This window comes from Pseudophryne corroboree, chromosome 4 (assembly GCF_028390025.1).
Source record: "Pseudophryne corroboree isolate aPseCor3 chromosome 4, aPseCor3.hap2, whole genome shotgun sequence".
In the NCBI taxonomy this organism is placed as follows: domain Eukaryota; kingdom Metazoa; phylum Chordata; class Amphibia; order Anura; family Myobatrachidae; genus Pseudophryne; species Pseudophryne corroboree.
This window is the reverse complement of record NC_086447.1, coordinates 300,819,350-300,836,999: the sequence shown is the minus strand read 5'-3', so window position 1 is coordinate 300,836,999 and position 17,650 is coordinate 300,819,350. Positions and strand designations below refer to the sequence as shown.

General features: G+C 45.7%; 1 protein-coding gene across 1 annotated transcript in view; it reads left to right on the top strand.

Annotated features, from left to right (window-relative positions):
• The first annotated feature begins 10,069 nt into the window (after positions 1-10,069).
• The window catches only part of TNFSF10 (TNF superfamily member 10), a 35,631-nt gene continuing 28,050 nt past the window's right edge, over positions 10,070-17,650 (top strand). The window contains exon 1 of the mRNA XM_063916266.1: positions 10,070-10,245. Coding sequence (XP_063772336.1) covers positions 10,126-10,245 — 120 coding nt within the window. The 5' untranslated portion in view covers positions 10,070-10,125. The remainder of the gene's footprint in view (positions 10,246-17,650) is intronic.

Below are 17,650 nucleotides of genomic sequence, written 5' to 3'. Positions count from 1 at the left end.
GAGACTGGATCCCAGTCTCTGAGTGCCGCTGCATGGTTCTATTTGCTGTATGTGTATTACTCCAGAGGGCACCGGAGCAATATTCATTTGGGGTGAGTGCCAGCTCTTTTCAAGACATATATATATATATATATATATATATATAGAGAGAGAGAGAGAAAGAGAGAGAGAGAGAGAGAGAGAGAGTACAAGGTAATAATAACCCTCTGTTTTTTTATACAAAATTTTATCCCCCCACCCCCTGCCTGGCCTGAACCCCTCTCTTTCCCCTTTGCACACAGTGAGTGCGTGAGTGACTCATTCAAGTCTTGACTCTCACTCACATTCTGTAGGCTCAGGCAGGATGTCCAGAGAGACCACCACTGTTCTGCTCCAGCAGTCCTAGGAGCTCCAGACAGTCCTGGCGTGGTGAGTGCTGACGAAAATGGCAGGCACACATGAGTGACTTCCACTGCCACTAGAAACTGAGCACAGGCGGGAGCCGGGATGACAGCGCAGTGCGGGCAGGAAGTGAGAGAGGGCGTGCTGTGTGAAGCGCTGTGTGACGTGCTGACGTCACACAGTGAGGCAGTCGGACCATGATGGCAGATGGGCTGGGCTGTGCAGCCAGCCACCCATCCACAAGGAAGCAGGATGGGCTGGGCTGTGCGGCCAGCCTACCCACCCACAACTAAGCTGACAGTTCAGCTGTGAGTCTGACCATCAGCACAGCGGGAGGGGGTGACTGTAACAGCCCAGGCAGCGATGCAGGAGTTTATCCTACCCCCCGTGCGCACACCTATAAGTGTGTGTGGGAGTAGCAGGGGGTGAAATGGGTGGAGAAAGGGCTGAGATGGGTGAACGAGCAGGGCCATCTTAAGAGCAATGTAGGCCCCTGGGCAAAGCAGTGCACTGGGGCTCCTACCCATCTTCCAGCGGTAGGGATGGGGGGTACTTTAGCGGCAGCTTTGATGCCCTGTGTGTGGTAGGGGGTGTTCTATCTTCCATTCAGCATGTAGGACCTGGAGCAGTAATTTCTGATTCTTTACTGCACAGATGGTGGGAGATGGGGCAGGAGGGAGAACACTAAACTGTAGAAGGGGACCCGGTACAGGACTTTCAGGGTGGTAGGGGGTGTTTAATATACAGTAGAGGGGTGGATAGTGGAGTGGGCTTAACAACTAGAGAGTCCCACCTTTCAGCAGGTACTGGGGACTTGGGGGTCAGAGTCCAGGAGCCAAAGCAATCCACTGACGAATATATAAAACCCCATACAAGGTGTGTGGAGCTGGAGCAGGGACCAGCTGCTGGAAGGTTGATATCTCTGGTTCTGGGCATAGTAAAAAACAAGCTTCTAGTGTCCACCAAAAGGAAAGAGTTCCCACTTTTGGAGTATAACCTCAGAAAAACGCTAAGTCAGACAGAACCTGAGATATCTGGCTGGGAAGAGCAACTGATAGGCTTGGATGGGGACCACTGCTTTGAAGTTTCAAAAATCTGGTACCCCTGGAAAAAGGGGATCCTCAGCTATCAGCCTAGGGCCCTTATACTCCTGGGGCACTTGGGCAAGTGCCCATTAAGCTTATATGAAAAGATGGCCCTGTGAGTAAGAGGTGCAGGGGGTGAGATGGGGGAGTGAGGCACAGGGAATGAGAGGTGTAGGGGGTAAGTAAAGGAAAGAAAGATGCAGGTGATCAGACACAAATTAGAGATGAGCGCCGGAAATTTTTCGGGTTTTGTGTTTTGGTTTTGGGTTCGGTTCCGCGGCCGTGTTTTGGGTTCGACCGCGTTTTGGCAAAACCTCACCGAATTTTTTTTGTCGGATTCGGGTGTGTTTTGGATTCGGGTGTTTTTTTCAAAAAACACTAAAAAACAGCTTAAATCATAGAATTTGGGGGTCATTTTGATCCCAAAGTATTATTAACCTCAAAAACCATAATTTACACTCATTTTCAGTCTATTCTGAATACCTCACACCTCACAATATTATTTTTAGTCCTAAAATTTGCACCTAGGTCGCTGGATGACTAAGCTAAGCGACCCTAGTGGCCGACACAAACACCGGGCCCATCTAGGAGTGTCACTGCAGTGTCACGCAGGATGTCCCTTCCAAAAAACCCTCCCCAAACAGCACATGACGCAAAGAAAAAAAGAGGCGCAATGAGGTAGCTGTGTGAGTAAGATAAGCGACCCTAGTGGCCGACACAAACACCGGGCCCATCTAGGAGTGTCACTGCAGTGTCACGCAGGATGTCCCTTCCAAAAAACCCTCCCCAAACAGCATATGACGCAAAGAAAAAAAGAGGCGCAATGAGGTAGCTGTATGAGTAAGATAAGCGACCCTAGTGGCCGACACAAACACCGGGCCCATCTAGGAGTGTCACTGCAGTGTCACGCAGGATGTCCCTTCCAAAAAACCCTCCCCAAACAGCACATGACGCAAAGAAAAAAAGAGGCGCAATGAGGTAGCTGTGTGAGTAAGATAAGCGACCCTAGTGGCCGACACAAACACCGGGCCCATCTAGGAGTGGCACTGCAGTGTCACGCAGGATGTCCCTTCCAAAAAACCCTCCCCAAACAGCACATGACGCAAAGAAAAAAAGAGGCGCAATGAGGTAGCTGTGTGAGTAAGATAAGCGACCCTAGTGGCCGACACAAACACCGGGCCCATCTAGGAGTGTCACTGCAGTGTCACGCAGGATGTCCCTTCCAAAAAACCCTCCCCAAACAGCACATGACGCAAAGAAAAAAAGAGGCGCAATGAGGTAGCTGTGTGAGTAAGATAAGCGACCCTAGTGGCCGACACAAACACCGGGCCCATCTAGGAGTGTCACTGCAGTGTCACGCAGGATGTCCCTTCCAAAAAACCCTCCCCAAACAGCACATGACGCAAAGAAAAAAAGAGGCGCAATGAGGTAGCTGTGTGAGTAAGATAAGCGACCCTAGTGGCCGACACAAACACCGGGCCCATCTAGGAGTGTCACTGCAGTGTCACGCAGGATGTCCCTTCCAAAAAACCCTCCCCAAACAGCACATGACGCAAAGAAAAAAAGAGGCGCAATGAGGTAGCTGTGTGAGTAAGATAAGCGACCCTAGTGGCCGACACAAACACCGGGCCCATCTAGGAGTGTCACTGCAGTGTCACGCAGGATGTCCCTTCCAAAAAACCCTCCCCAAACAGCACATGACGCAAAGAAAAAAAGAGGCGCAATGAGGTAGCTGTGTGAGTAAGATAAGCGACCCTAGTGGCCGACACAAACACCGGGCCCATCTAGGAGTGTCACTGCAGTGTCACGCAGGATGTCCCTTCCAAAAAACCCTCCCCAAACAGCACATGACGCAAAGAAAAATTAAAGAAAAAAGAGGTGCAAGATGGAATTGTCCTTGGGCCCTCCCACCCACCCTTATGTTGTATAAACAGGACATGCACACTTTAACCAACCCATCATTTCAGTGACAGGGTCTGCCACACGACTGTGACTGAAATGACGGGTTGGTTTGGACCCCCACCAAAAAAGAAGCAATTAATCTCTCCTTGCACAAACTGGCTCTACAGAGGCAAGATGTCCACCTCATCATCATCCTCCGATATATCACCGTGTACATCCCCCTCCTCACAGATTATCAATTCGCCCCCACTGGAATCCACCATCTCAGCTCCCTGTGTACTTTGTGGAGGCAATTGCTGCTGGTCAATGTCTCCACGGAGGAATTGATTATAATTCATTTTAATGAACATCATCTTCTCCACATTTTCTGGATGTAACCTCGTACGCCGATTGCTGACAAGGTGAGCGGCGGCACTAAACACTCTTTCGGAGTACACACTTGTGGGAGGGCAACTTAGGTAGAATAAAGCCAGTTTGTGCAAGGGCCTCCAAATTGCCTCTTTTTCCTGCCAGTATAAGTACGGACTGTGTGACGTGCCTACTTGGATGCGGTCACTCATATAATCCTCCACCATTCTTTCAATGGTGAGAGAATCATATGCAGTGACAGTAGACGACATGTCCGTAATCGTTGTCAGGTCCTTCAGTCCGGACCAGATGTCAGCATCAGCAGTCGCTCCAGACTGCCCTGCATCACCACCAGCGGGTGGGCTCGGAATTCTGAGCCTTTTCCTCGCACCCCCAGTTGCGGGAGAATGTGAAGGAGGAGATGTTGACAGGTCGCGTTCCGCTTGACTTGACAATTTTGTCACCAGCAGGTCTTTGAACCCCAGCAGACTTGTGTCTGCCGGAAAGAGAGATCCAAGGTAGGCTTTAAATCTAGGATCGAGCACGGTGGCCAAAATGTAGTGCTCTGATTTCAACAGATTGACCACCCGTGAATCCTTGTTAAGCGAATTAAGGGCTCCATCCACAAGTCCCACATGCCTAGCGGAATCGCTCCGTGTTAGCTCCTCCTTCAATGTCTCCAGCTTCTTCTGCAAAAGCCTGATGAGGGGAATGACCTGACTCAGGCTGGCAGTGTCTGAACTGACTTCACGTGTGGCAAGTTCAAAGGGCATCAGAACCTTGCACAACGTTGAAATCATTCTCCACTGCGCTTGAGACAGGTGCATTCCACCTCCTATATCGTGCTCAATTGTATAGGCTTGAATGGCCTTTTGCTGCTCCTCCAACCTCTGAAGCATATAGAGGGTTGAATTCCACCTCGTTACCACTTCTTGCTTCAGATGATGGCAGGGCAGGTTCAGTAGTTTTTGGTGGTGCTCCAGTCTTCTGTACGTGGTGCCTGTACGCCGAAAGTGTCCCGCAATTCTTCTGGCCACCGACAGCATCTCTTGCACGCCCCTGTCGTTTTTTAAAAAATTCTGCACCACCAAATTCAAGGTATGTGCAAAACATGGGACGTGCTGGAATTTGCCCATATTTAATGCACACACAATATTGCTGGCGTTGTCCGATGCCACAAATCCACAGGAGAGTCCAACTGGGGTAAGCCATTCCGCGATGATCTTCCTCAGTTGCCGTAAGAGGTTTTCAGCTGTGTGCGTATTCTGGAAAGCGGTGATACAAAGCGTAGCCTGCCTAGGAAAGAGTTGGCGTTTGCGAGATGCTGCTACTGGTGCCGCCGCTGCTGTTCTTGCGGCGGGAGTCCATACATCTACCCAGTGGGCTGTCACAGTCATATAGTCCTGACCCTGCCCTGCTCCACTTGTCCACATGTCCGTGGTTAAGTGGACATTGGGTACAACTGCATTTTTTAGGACACTGGTGAGTCTTTTTCTGACGTCCGTGTACATTCTCGGTATCGCCTGCCTAGAGAAGTGGAACCTAGATGGTATTTGGTAACGGGGGCACACTGCCTCAATAAATTGTCTAGTTCCCTGTGAACTAACGGCGGATACCGGACGCACGTCTAACACCAACATAGTTGTCAAGGCCTCAGTTATCCGCTTTGCAGCAGGATGACTGCTGTGATATTTCATCTTCCTCGCAAAGGACTGTTGGACAGTCAATTGCTTACTGGAAGTAGTACAAGTGGGCTTACGACTTCCCCTCTGGGATGACCATCGACTCCCAGCAGCAACAACAGCAGCGCCAGCAGCAGTAGGCGTTACACGCAAGGATGCATCGGAGGAATCCCAGGCAGGAGAGGACTCGTCAGAATTGCCAGTGACATGGCCTGCAGGACTATTGGCATTCCTGGGGAAGGAGGAAATTGACACTGAGGGAGTTGGTGGGGTGGTTTGCGTGAGCTTGGTTACAAGAGGAAGGGATTTACTGGTCAGTGGACTGCTTCCGCTGTCGCCCAAAGTTTTTGAACTTGTCACTGACTTATTATGAATGCGCTGCAGGTGACGTATAAGGGAGGATGTTCCGAGGTGGTTAACGTCCTTACCCCTACTTATTACAGCTTGACAAAGGCAACACACGGCTTGACACCTGTTGTCCGCTTTTCTGTTGAAATACCTCCACACTGAAGAGCTGATTTTTTTGGTATTTTCACCAGGCATGTCAACGGCCATATTCCTCCCACGGACAACAGGTGTCTCCCCGGGTGCCTGACTTAAACAAACCACCTCACCATCAGAATCCTCCTGGTCAATTTCCTCCCCAGCGCCAGCAACACCCATATCCTCCTCATCCTGGTGTACTTCAACACTGACATCTTCAATCTGACTATCAGGAACTGGACTGCGGGTGCTCCTTCCAGCACTTGCAGGGGGCGTGCAAATGGTGGAAGGCGCATGCTCTTCACGTCCAGTGTTGGGAAGGTCAGGCATCGCAACCGACACAATTGGACTCTCCTTGTGGATTTGGGATTTCGAAGAACGCACAGTTCTTTGCGGTGCTTTTGCCAGCTTGAGTCTTTTCAGTTTTCTAGCGAGAGGCTGAGTGCTTCCATCCTCATGTGAAGCTGAACCACTAGCCATGAACATAGGCCAGGGCCTCAGCCGTTCCTTGCCACTCCGTGTGGTAAATGGCATATTGGCAAGTTTACGCTTCTCCTCCGACAATTTTATTTTAGGTTTTGGAGTCCTTTTTTTACTGATATTTGGTGTTTTGGATTTGACATGCTCTGTACTATGACATTGGGCATCGGCCTTGGCAGACGACGTTGCTGGCATTTCATCGTCTCGGCCATGACTAGTGGCAGCAGCTTCAGCACGAGGTGGAAGTGGATCTTGATCTTTCCCTAATTTTGGAACCTCAACATTTTTGTTCTCCATATTTTAATAGGCACAACTAAAAGGCACCTCAGGTAAACAATGGAGATGGATGGATACTAGTATACTTATGGATGGACTGCCGAGTGCCGACACAGAGGTAGCTACAGCCGTGGACTAACGTACTGTGTCTGCTGCTAATATAGACTGGATGATTGATAATGAGATGAAATCAATATATATATGTATGTATATATAATATCACTAGTACTGCAGCCGGACAGGTAGATAATATATTTATTAGGTAATGATGACTGATGACGGACCTGCTGGACACTGTCAGCTCAGCAGCACCGCAGACTGCTACAGTAAGCTACTATACTATAGTAGTATGTACAAAGAAGAAAGAAAAAAAAAAAACCACGGGTAGGTGGTATACAATTATGGATGGACTGCCGAGTGCCGACACAGAGGTAGCTACAGCCATGGACTAACGTACTGTGTCTGCTGCTAATATAGACTGGATGATTGATAATGAGATGAAATCAATATATATATATGTATGTATATATAATATCACTAGTACTGCAGCCGGACAGGTAGATAATATATTTATTAGGTAATGATGACTGATGACGGACCTGCTGGACACTGTCAGCTCAGCAGCACCGCAGACTGCTACAGTAAGCTACTATACTCTATAGTAGTATGTACAAAGAAGAAAGAAAAAAAAAAACCACGGGTAGGTGGTATACAATTATGGATGGACTGCCGAGTGCCGACACAGAGGTAGCTACAGCCGTGGACTAACGTACTGTGTCTGCTGCTAATATAGACTGGATGATTGATAATGAGATGAAATCAATATATATATGTATGTATAATATATAATATCACTAGTACTGCAGCCGGACAGGTAGATAATATATTTATTAGGTAATGATGACTGATGACGGACCTGCTGGACACTGTCAGCTCAGCAGCACCGCAGACTGCTACAGTAAGCTACTATACTATAGTAGTATGTACAAAGAAGAAAGAAAAAAAAAACCACGGGTAGGTGGTATACAATTATGGATGGACTGCCGAGTGCCGACACAGAGGTAGCTACAGCCGTGGACTAACGTACTGTGTCTGCTGCTAATATAGACTGGATGATTGATAATGAGATGAAATCAATATATATATGTATGTATATATAATATCACTAGTACTGCAGCCGGACAGGTAGATAATATATTTATTAGGTAATGATGACTGATGACGGACCTGCTGGACACTGTCAGCTCAGCAGCACCGCAGACTGCTACAGTAAGCTACTATACTATAGTAGTATGTACAAAGAAGAAAGAAAAAAAAAAACCACGGGTAGGTGGTATACAATTATGGATGGACTGCTGAGTGCCGACACAGAGGTAGCTACAGCCGTGGACTAACGTACTGTGTCTGCTGCTAATATAGACTGGATGATTGATAATGAGATGAAATCAATATATATATGTATGTATATATAATATCACTAGTACTGCAGCCGGACAGGTAGATAATATATTTATTAGGTAATGATGACTGATGACGGACCTGCTGGACACTGTCAGCTCAGCAGCACCGCAGACTGCTACAGTAAGCTACTATACTCTATAGTAGTATGTACAAAGAAGAAAGAAAAAAAAAAACCACGGGTAGGTGGTATACAATTATGGATGGACTGCCGAGTGCCGACACAGAGGTAGCTACAGCCGTGGACTAACGTACTGTCTGCTGCTAATATAGAGTCTAGACTGGATGATAAATTATTGATAATGAGATGAAATCAATATAATATCACTAGTACTGCAGCCGGACAGGTACTATATATATTTATTATGTAATGACTGATGACGGACCTGCTGGACACTGTCAGGTCAGCACAGCACCGCAGACTGCTACAGTAAGCTACTATAGTAGTATGTATAAAGAAGAATGAAAAAAAAAAAACCACGGGTAGGTGGTATACAATATTATATATATATATATATATATATATATTATATACAATTATATATATATATATATATATATATATTAAACTGGTGGTGATTGATTATTAAACTGGTGGTCACTTCAGGACAGGTCACGTTGCAACTTGCAACTAGTACTCCGAGGCCTAAGCAGACAATCACAAAATATATTATTATACTGGTGGTCAGTGTGGTCACAACAATGGCAGTGTGGCACTGACTCTGGCAGCAAAAGTGTGCACTGTACGTTATATGTACTCCTGAGTCCTGCTCTCAGACTCTAACTGCTCCCCACTGTCAGTGTCTCCCCCACAAGTCAGATAATACACTTACAGTCACACTATCTAATCTATAAATATCACTTCAGCAAGTAGTATAGTAGTATACAGTAGTACTCCTCCTAATAATGCTCCCCGAAAATACTGTGTCTCTCTCTTCTCTAAACGGAGAGGACGCCAGCCACGTCCTCTCCCTATGACTCTCAATGCACGTGTGAAAATGGCGGCGACGCGCGGCTCCTTATATAGAATCCGAGTCTCGCGATAGAATCCGAGCCTCGCGAGAATCCGACAGCGTGATGATGACGTTCGGGCGCGCTCGGGTTAGCCGAGCAAGGCGGGAAGATCCGAGCCTGCTCGGACCCGTGTAAAAAACCTGAAGTTCGGGCGGGTTCGGATTCAGAGGAACCGAACCCGCTCATCTCTAACACAAATAAGAGTATATAGGGAGTAAGAGGGTTACCTAGGATGAAGATATGGACACATAAAGAGAGTGACTGACAAAGGAAACATAACAAAGCAGAGTGGATACATGGAAGACATAAGAGAGGTGACCAAAGGTTGTTCAACATATCCTGCTACATTGTGCACCACATCTGTGGGCAATGTGTTTGTAAGCGTCACTACTATTGTGGGCATTGTGTGTGTAAAGGGCAATAGTATGTAGGACAATGTGAATAAGTTTGTGCTACTACGTTGTGTAATTCGAATTGGGGGTACTAGTGTGTGGCCACGCCCCTTCCTTGTGAGGCCACACCCCCTTTGTGGTTCGCGCGCCTTCGGTGCACACTGAGGGGGAGGGGTGGCAGGGTAGATGAGTTCCCTCACCTCTGCAGGACCACTTTAAGTCCTGCAATTAACTAGTTCAACATAGGTGATAGCAATCATAAATTAGGAGGAAAGTCCAATAATAGAGCATTGTGTCCCTCCTGGATTGGGTCACGTTGGGAGGTAGGCTACCTTCAACACTCAAACATGATTTACAAATAAGATAAGCTTCACTGTAAAACTGTTAAATTTGCACTTCTATTGTACCAGGAATTAAGACACTGCAGTTTATAAACAAAGTTGTAAAATGAGATTTCTATGAAGAGGGATAAGAAAGATCAGTAAACAGCAATAGCAAATTTTTTTCTGACAGCAGCCCCACCCCCTGTCCTGTCCCACATTTTGTACATAACAAAGACCTGATAACTAGAGTTCCCTACAGAGAGAGTCTGAAGCTCTGAGTCAGAACACCACCAGCAGGAACATGTTCCCAGCAGCAGGCTCACACTCTCTCCCTCTGTGTGGACTTGTACTTCTCGCAGTTTTACTCCAGTCTGTGCTTTTTGCAGTCACATATGTTTACTTCACAAATGAAATCAAACAGGTACAGTATGCTGCCTTTTCTTCCAATCCTGTAATGCTTGTTGTTGCCTAACAGCTGCCAGTGACTGTGCCCTATTTCACAGACTGCGTCCACTTGTCTGCAGTACACATCCACATATTGTAGTTTGTGTCATAAGGAAAGATTTTGCTAACTAGTAACTATTCTTCTGGTGTAGACACAATAAATTATGTTTGTTCACTTTATGCACACCTTTCCTTTCCGTGTGTTACCTCCCTTTCTGCTTGGTTTTGGCATTGCAGAATATTTATCTTTATGTGCATTTTGTCAATTTGCAGTATGGCAATATGCAGTGTGGGTAAGAAATACGGGTAGAAACAAATGTACAGATTTGGCAAAGTATGCTGGTTGGATAGCACACTCCCACCTTGTAGCAGCCAAAGTACAACTCACTGCAGTCTGTTATCATTAAGAACAGCCTCACATTCCATCACAGTACTGAGATTTGCACAATTGTCTCTGGTAATGTGCCCATAACCACCTCTCGTTCTGTACGCTGGTGTAAGTGTTACAATGTTTTCTTTTTCTGCATGTATAAAATATATAATGTTGATGGCAATTCGCCCATCTAATCTGCCCCAGCATTAACATAATATGGGAATGAGGCGTAACATAGAAACATTGAATTTGACGGCAGATAAGAACCACTTGGCCCATCTAGTCTGCCCCTTTTTTTTATCCTTAGGTAATCTCAACCCTTTTTGAACCTTAATTCTTTGTAAGGATATTCATATGCCTATCCCAAACATGTTTAAATTGCTCTACAGTCTTAGCCTCTACCACCTCTGATGGGAGCCTATTCCACTTATCCACTACCCTTTCTGTGAAGTAATATTTCCTTGAATTTCCCTGAACCTCCCCCCCCCCCCTCCAGTCTCAGTGTATGTCCTCGAGTTCTAATACTCCTATTCCTTTGAAGAATGTTTCCCTCCTGAACTTTGTTAAAACCCCTGGTGTACTTGAAAGTTTCTATCATGTCCCCTCCCCCTTTCCCTTCTCTCCTCTAAACTACTTGCCAACCCTCCTGGATTTTTTGGGAGACTCCTTTAATTTCTTCCAATTCACCCAGCAGAGGGGTGGTATTTAGTATGACGGCTGTTGGGATCCCGGCGCTCAGTATACCGGTGCCGGAATCCCGACACCCGGCATACCGACAGATATTCCCCCTCTGGGGGGTCCACGACTCCCCTGGAGGGAGAATAAATAGGGGCTCATTTGTGCCCGCCCAGCTGTCTGTATGCCGGCGGTCAGGATTCCAGCGCCGGTATGCTGGCCGCCGGGATCCCGGCCACTAGCATACCATACTACACCCCAGCAGAGTAGAGTCACTTTCTACTGATGTAAGAAGGGCTCCATGACACAATTTAATAACCATCACATATGTCATCTCACCCTGACAAGCCATGCGTGATGATGCGGATCTCATTATTGTGCAGTGGAAGTAAGTCTACAGTGGCACAAATTGCATTGACACTTGTGTCTTGGACCTTGTCCACAAGATCTCCAAAGAGGGAGATGCAAAAAAGTAGGTGATTATGCACTGATTCTTGTGTCCTAAAAAGAAGGTGCAATAATGCTATTGTGCGAGGCGCACTGACACTTTAAAGCCTGATCATGACTCTATGAGACTCTAGGCAACATACTAGTTTGAGGCTCATAACTATTCTCCATTTGTCAAAAAAAAAAACATAACCTAAATTGGGATAGAGTACTTGGGGCTCTGTTTAAAAGGAAAGCAAAAAGAAGCATAAAAACATTGCCCTTTTCGCTTTTCTTTTATCTCCATATTTATATTTTTTTAAGTGCAGGGACAGACCTAGCGGTAAAGGCCTGTCTCGGTGAGGAGATGATATAGACCACTGCCATCTCATGAGATGGCCTTATGTGTTAGAGAGAAGCCTTGCTTCTCTCATTTTATGAAATACACTTAGTGTGTAGCCCCATTAAAATCAGTGGGGGCTGCAGTACTGTTATTAGAGAAATGGAAATGCAGACAATTCAGTATTTGTCCGTACTTATAAGGGCCGTACAGATGGGGAGATGTGGAGGGAGGTGTGGAGGGAGAACCGCTCAGCACACATCTCTCTCCCCGCTCAGCACAGCGCAATGTGCTGAGCGGGGGGGGCACGGGGGTCCGCTCATTTCACCCAGCGGGACCGTGCATCGCTGTCGCCGGCACCCCTACACACAGAGCGATGTGTTCCTAATTTCTAAGCACTCTAGTCAGATTGCTTAGAAATTAATTGAACGTCGCTCCGTGTGTACCCCCCTTTACTCTAAATAGTGACAATTAAATTAAATGCTTTCTCCAGGAAAAATGCTGGAGAAATACCTTCATTCAGTTTACTAAATAGACCCATTGGGTCCCAGACAGAAGCCTAGTAATAATCCAGCTCAGTAAGAGTAGCTCACCTCCAAATGCATCCACATGCAATAACATAAAATAATGATTGCATGTTTAAAAATGTTTACTTTTTAATATTACAATTAAATTAATGAAAAAACAATTTAGAAAAAGAAAATTCACAAATACTGCTCTTATAGAAATGCACACTTCTCATCTTTCTAAACCCCACATGCCTATTTTTCCCCTTCCTGTGCCCCACATGCTTTCCTATTCACCTGCAATCTCTGTACCATGTGATTGGAGTAGTTACATCCAGGGTTGGACTGGCCCACAGGGGAACAGGGGAAGCCCCTGGTGAGCCCCACTGCCTGTTTTTGTGTTGTTTTGTTTTTTTCACTTCCTCATCCTCTAGGGATCAGGTTCCATACTTAGGGGTCTATTTACTAAGCCTTGGATGGAGATAAAGTCAACGGAAATAAAGCACCAGCCAATCGTCTCCTAACTGTCATTTTTTCAAACGCAGCCTGTAACATAGCAGTTAGGAGCTGATTGGCTGGTACTTTATCTCCGTCCACTTTATCTCCGTCCAATGCTTAGTAAATAGACCCCATGTTCTTGAATTTTACATCATACATATGTTACCTTATACTGCACATGGCTATGGTTTATTGTCTACAGTGCATTGCTGTTATGAATCTGCTACATTATCATGTATGCACTAACAGTATTTACTAAATATATTTCTCTAATGGTTAGGAAAACTAAACCCCATCTGGAGACTGGCCACACCCTAAATATGGGACCCTACCACTGTGTTACCCCTGTGGGCCCTTCATGCCCCAGCCCGCTACTGGTTACTTGACATAATGAGGCTCCTTAGTGGTAAGGGGAGCTAGTCAATACTATTGCTGGGATTGACTTCAGTGAAGAGCAGGGATATGACAGAATGTAGTTTCTGTGCTTGATATAAGTAGGAAAATTGTTTCACTGCATTCCCTGCCTACTGTAATGGTCATGTTTACATAGAATGTACAGTGTGTGTGTGTGTGTGTGTGTGTGTGTACCTGCCCAGCAGCTAGGTGTCAGTTAAGATTGTATACAAATGCTGTCAGATCTATGTGTTTCCAAAGTGAAAGGTGGAACATTGCAAACTAATGTATAGGGGGAATTCCGGGAAGGGAAACCTTGCTTGTATTAGCTCATACCCCATGTAGGCGCGAAGAAAGAAACAAGCAAAATGTATGTACCGGTATGGTAAAAAATCTAAACAGCTGCTAATTGCGTAAGGTTCCAACGGAATCTCACACTGAACTGAATGTGTGTAGAAAACAGGGCACGTTATATAATGCATATCTTGTTATTATGTATTTTACTTACAGTATGTGTCAACCTTGCTTGCCTTTTTCTACAGATTGAATAAAAGCCACTCAGGCCTGTGCTGTTAGTAGAGCCATGGCTAGGAGCAAGGAACTGGGAAAATCTGTGGAGTTGCCCATCTGGCTCAGTCAAAACCTCTCTTGTTCTGTATCCCAAAACATGACCTTGTTTTCATCCTTTTGCTAGGTGTCCCTGTAAATCTTATTTCCCATGCAAGCCCCATGAAGTGTATTGCCCTTTTAGCACATACAAAAACGATACATAAACAAAGGTCCAATGTTTTGTTCCTACTTATTGTAAAACTAAACTTGCAGCAAATGTTTTGCATTGTCTACATAGGTGTGCGCAGGGGGGGGGTGCCTGGTGCGCACAGGCACCCCCTAATGTCTGGCACACCGATTTCACATGCCTGATGCAGCGATCGCCGAGCAGGCTGATTACTGTCCCCCCCGCGCTGCAACCTGTCAGGACTGCATTACTGACCGGACGCCTAGGTTAATCAAGGGTGCCACTGCCCCCGGCTTTCAAACTCCCGGCTCCACCTCCATGTACAAAAACAACGTGATGTGATGACGTTATGCTGCTCACACGCCCACCCGCCACATGCCCACCTCTCTCCTTCTATGCTATGCCAACGCAAGCCACTGATGAGGATCATCATGCAGCCAGCGTTCCTCTTAGGAAGACAAATTCAATACTGGCAGGCGGTCGGCAGCAACATTGACACGTCACTCGTTTTTCCAGCAGCAGCAGTACTAGTCTGCGACTGTCAGTGAGTGACAGACTTGTAAGTAAGCTGCTGCAGGGGAAAGAGAGGGGGAGCCAGACCAGGCTGAGAAGGAGCAGTGTAATTGCAGTGAATGCCATCAGGGGTGTTTGTTTGGTGCACACCACAACATCTGGCAATGTATCTGCTTTATTAGGATTGGTACAAGGGTGGATATTTTATATTGCGTTGACCATCAATAGATGGTGCCAGACATGCCCAGAAGGCGGTGCTAGACACATCCCTCCGATGGTGCACCCCCTAATAAAATGTGCTGCGCACGCCTATGATTGTCCAGTCTCTGTGTTTAATCCTGGGAGTGCCTGAATCTCATCCTGTTTTTTTTCAAATAACGAAACAGAAAGTAACCTTACTCCGATCAGGACAGAGCACTGACTTCACCTTTTGTTTACTTACTTCAAACTTAAGTGTATTCTTTTAAGACACGATTGTGTAATTTAAGGCTCCCATAAAGGTTTTATGAAATATAAGGAAACACGTTAAAAAAAAAGTGAAGGCGCCAAGTGCAGAGATAAATTTCAGAGCAGTTTCAAAAATGAAGTAAAACCGTTCTGTATTTGTTTATTATATACATTCTATTATTGCATTGTATTTTGTGCCTCCAACAGGTCTGGTTTTCCTTTTGCCCCTTGTTTCCCTTCTGCAGACAGTGGGATTATTAACTAATAAAATGCACTAATGCAGTAACCTGTAGATATCTGGAATTTGGTTCAATAAATGTAATTTACAAACCATCCTAAATGCAATCTGTATATTAAACACGTGTTGTCATTCATCCACCTAGCGCATTTCAAGATGTGCAATCACTTTGCTCTCTAGCGCACATTTTTTTTTTTACAAACTGAAAAATGATACAAGGAGGACAGTGACATACGGTGAGGTGAGGCAGAGCTTTTCCTGCCATAATTACGTATACAGTACACCAGAGTTTTGGCTATGTAAAGTATATGAAAAATACAAAGAATATATTAGAATATTCTTTGTATTATTCTAATCATTGTTATAGTCAAAGTCTGGAGTAAAAAGTCTATGGCAGGTGAGGCAGTGCCTCCCCTGTGTATCATTTCCGCACATCTCTGATCAATACTCCTGCAGTATATACTGCTGCACCTGTGTATAATGCCCACATGAACCCGTGTGCTCATATATTGTGTGTAAATCTGGCACTGGTACTAGCCAGTGCCTCCTCTGCCATTTACCTCTCTGCGGGAATTTGGCTGACTTTTTTTTAAAGGGGCAATCTCTTACAAGGCATGGTTTTTCAGTGTGTTTGCCCCTTTTAGAAAAAAAACATCCGAGATTGCCCAGCATCCTGAACTTCCGTTGATCTCGGACTCCATTACATCCTGCAAAATATGTCTGACAGCTTATGTAAATGCACAATAGAGCACTGTGATTGGGATGTGTACGGCATTCTGACAGTCAGAATGACGACAGTAGGGTCCCGATGGTGAAAATGCCTGCAATTTTGTTAAGTATTCTAAGGATAACCCTAACTGCCCCCCCCCCCCGCAGCCTAACCCTAACCCTCCCCTCCCGCAACCTAACCCTAATACTTAACATTTCAAAATGACAGCATATTTACCCGTCAGGATCCTACTGCCGCTATTGTGAGCATTGGGATTTTGACCGTCAGGATGGCATGGGGATGTGTACGGCATCCCATCGGCCAGAATCCCAGTGGTCACAATGTGAATAGGTACAACATGCAAGATGGTTACGTTCCTGACAGTCGGGATCCCAGCGGTTGAAATACCAGCGCCGGAATCCCGACAGCAGCCAAAATGCCGGTGGTCGAAATTCTGACTGAGGCCTGGTATACCCACTAGGGTGGTGGTCCATGCCACCACCCAAGGAGGAATATAACAATGTAGGAAGCGAAGCTTGCCAATGAGCCCAAAGCGTGATGAGTGCAGCGAGCCCGCGAGGTGACACACTGCGCTCAATGTCGGGATTTTCACTTTCGGGATTCCAGCATCGGTATTTCGACCGCCGGGACCCCGACTGTCGGGAAATCATACTGAATCCCTTCCTGCTGTGTATGGTTTGTTTTGAAAATGAAGTACTTTATATAGGATTAATCATTTAAATTATGTTATTTAGAAAGGCTTGTCAGTACCAGATGTAAGGTGGCATTGGCATTTGTGAGACCCGGTTTACACAAATCCAGATGTTATATCCCATAGCAATCAATTCAGTGCTTTTGTTTATTCTAGTAGAACAGTGGAATAAAAGAAGGTTTCTGGATGCTGATGTGTTAAAATTATTTTTATTTTTAACGTTTTACTAAATATTCCTCATAATATTGTATACATTGCCTAGTGCTAGATGTGCACTTAGGTTGTGGTTGCCAGGTTAAGTAGCTATTTCAATCCAGACAAACATGAATTTTACATGTGGCAGACTTGCAGAATCTTCTAATAACATTCACAAACACATGAAGTGGAGACAAAGTTCAGGGCAGGTAAAGTTAGCAGGTATGAAAGTTGTTATCGTAAGGGAGATGTTTTCCAGCAATAATCTCTCTTTCAAGGGCACTGCAATCAGACTGTTTTTATCTGACATTACTGACACCAGAGAACAACAACTTGTATTCAGAAACATAGTAAATATAATAACCATATTAAAGAGCTCGGGGGTCATTCCGAGTTGTTCGCTCGGTATTTTTTTCTCGCAACGGAGCGATTAGTCGCTAATGCGCATGCGCAATGTCCGCAGTGCGACTGCGCCAAGTAAATTTGCTATGCAGTTAGGAATTTTACTCACGGCATTACAAGGTTTTTTCTTCGTTCTGGTGATCGTAATGTGATTGACAGGAAGTGGGTGTTTCTGGGCGGAAACAGGCCGTTTTATGGGAGTGTGTGAAAAAACGCTAC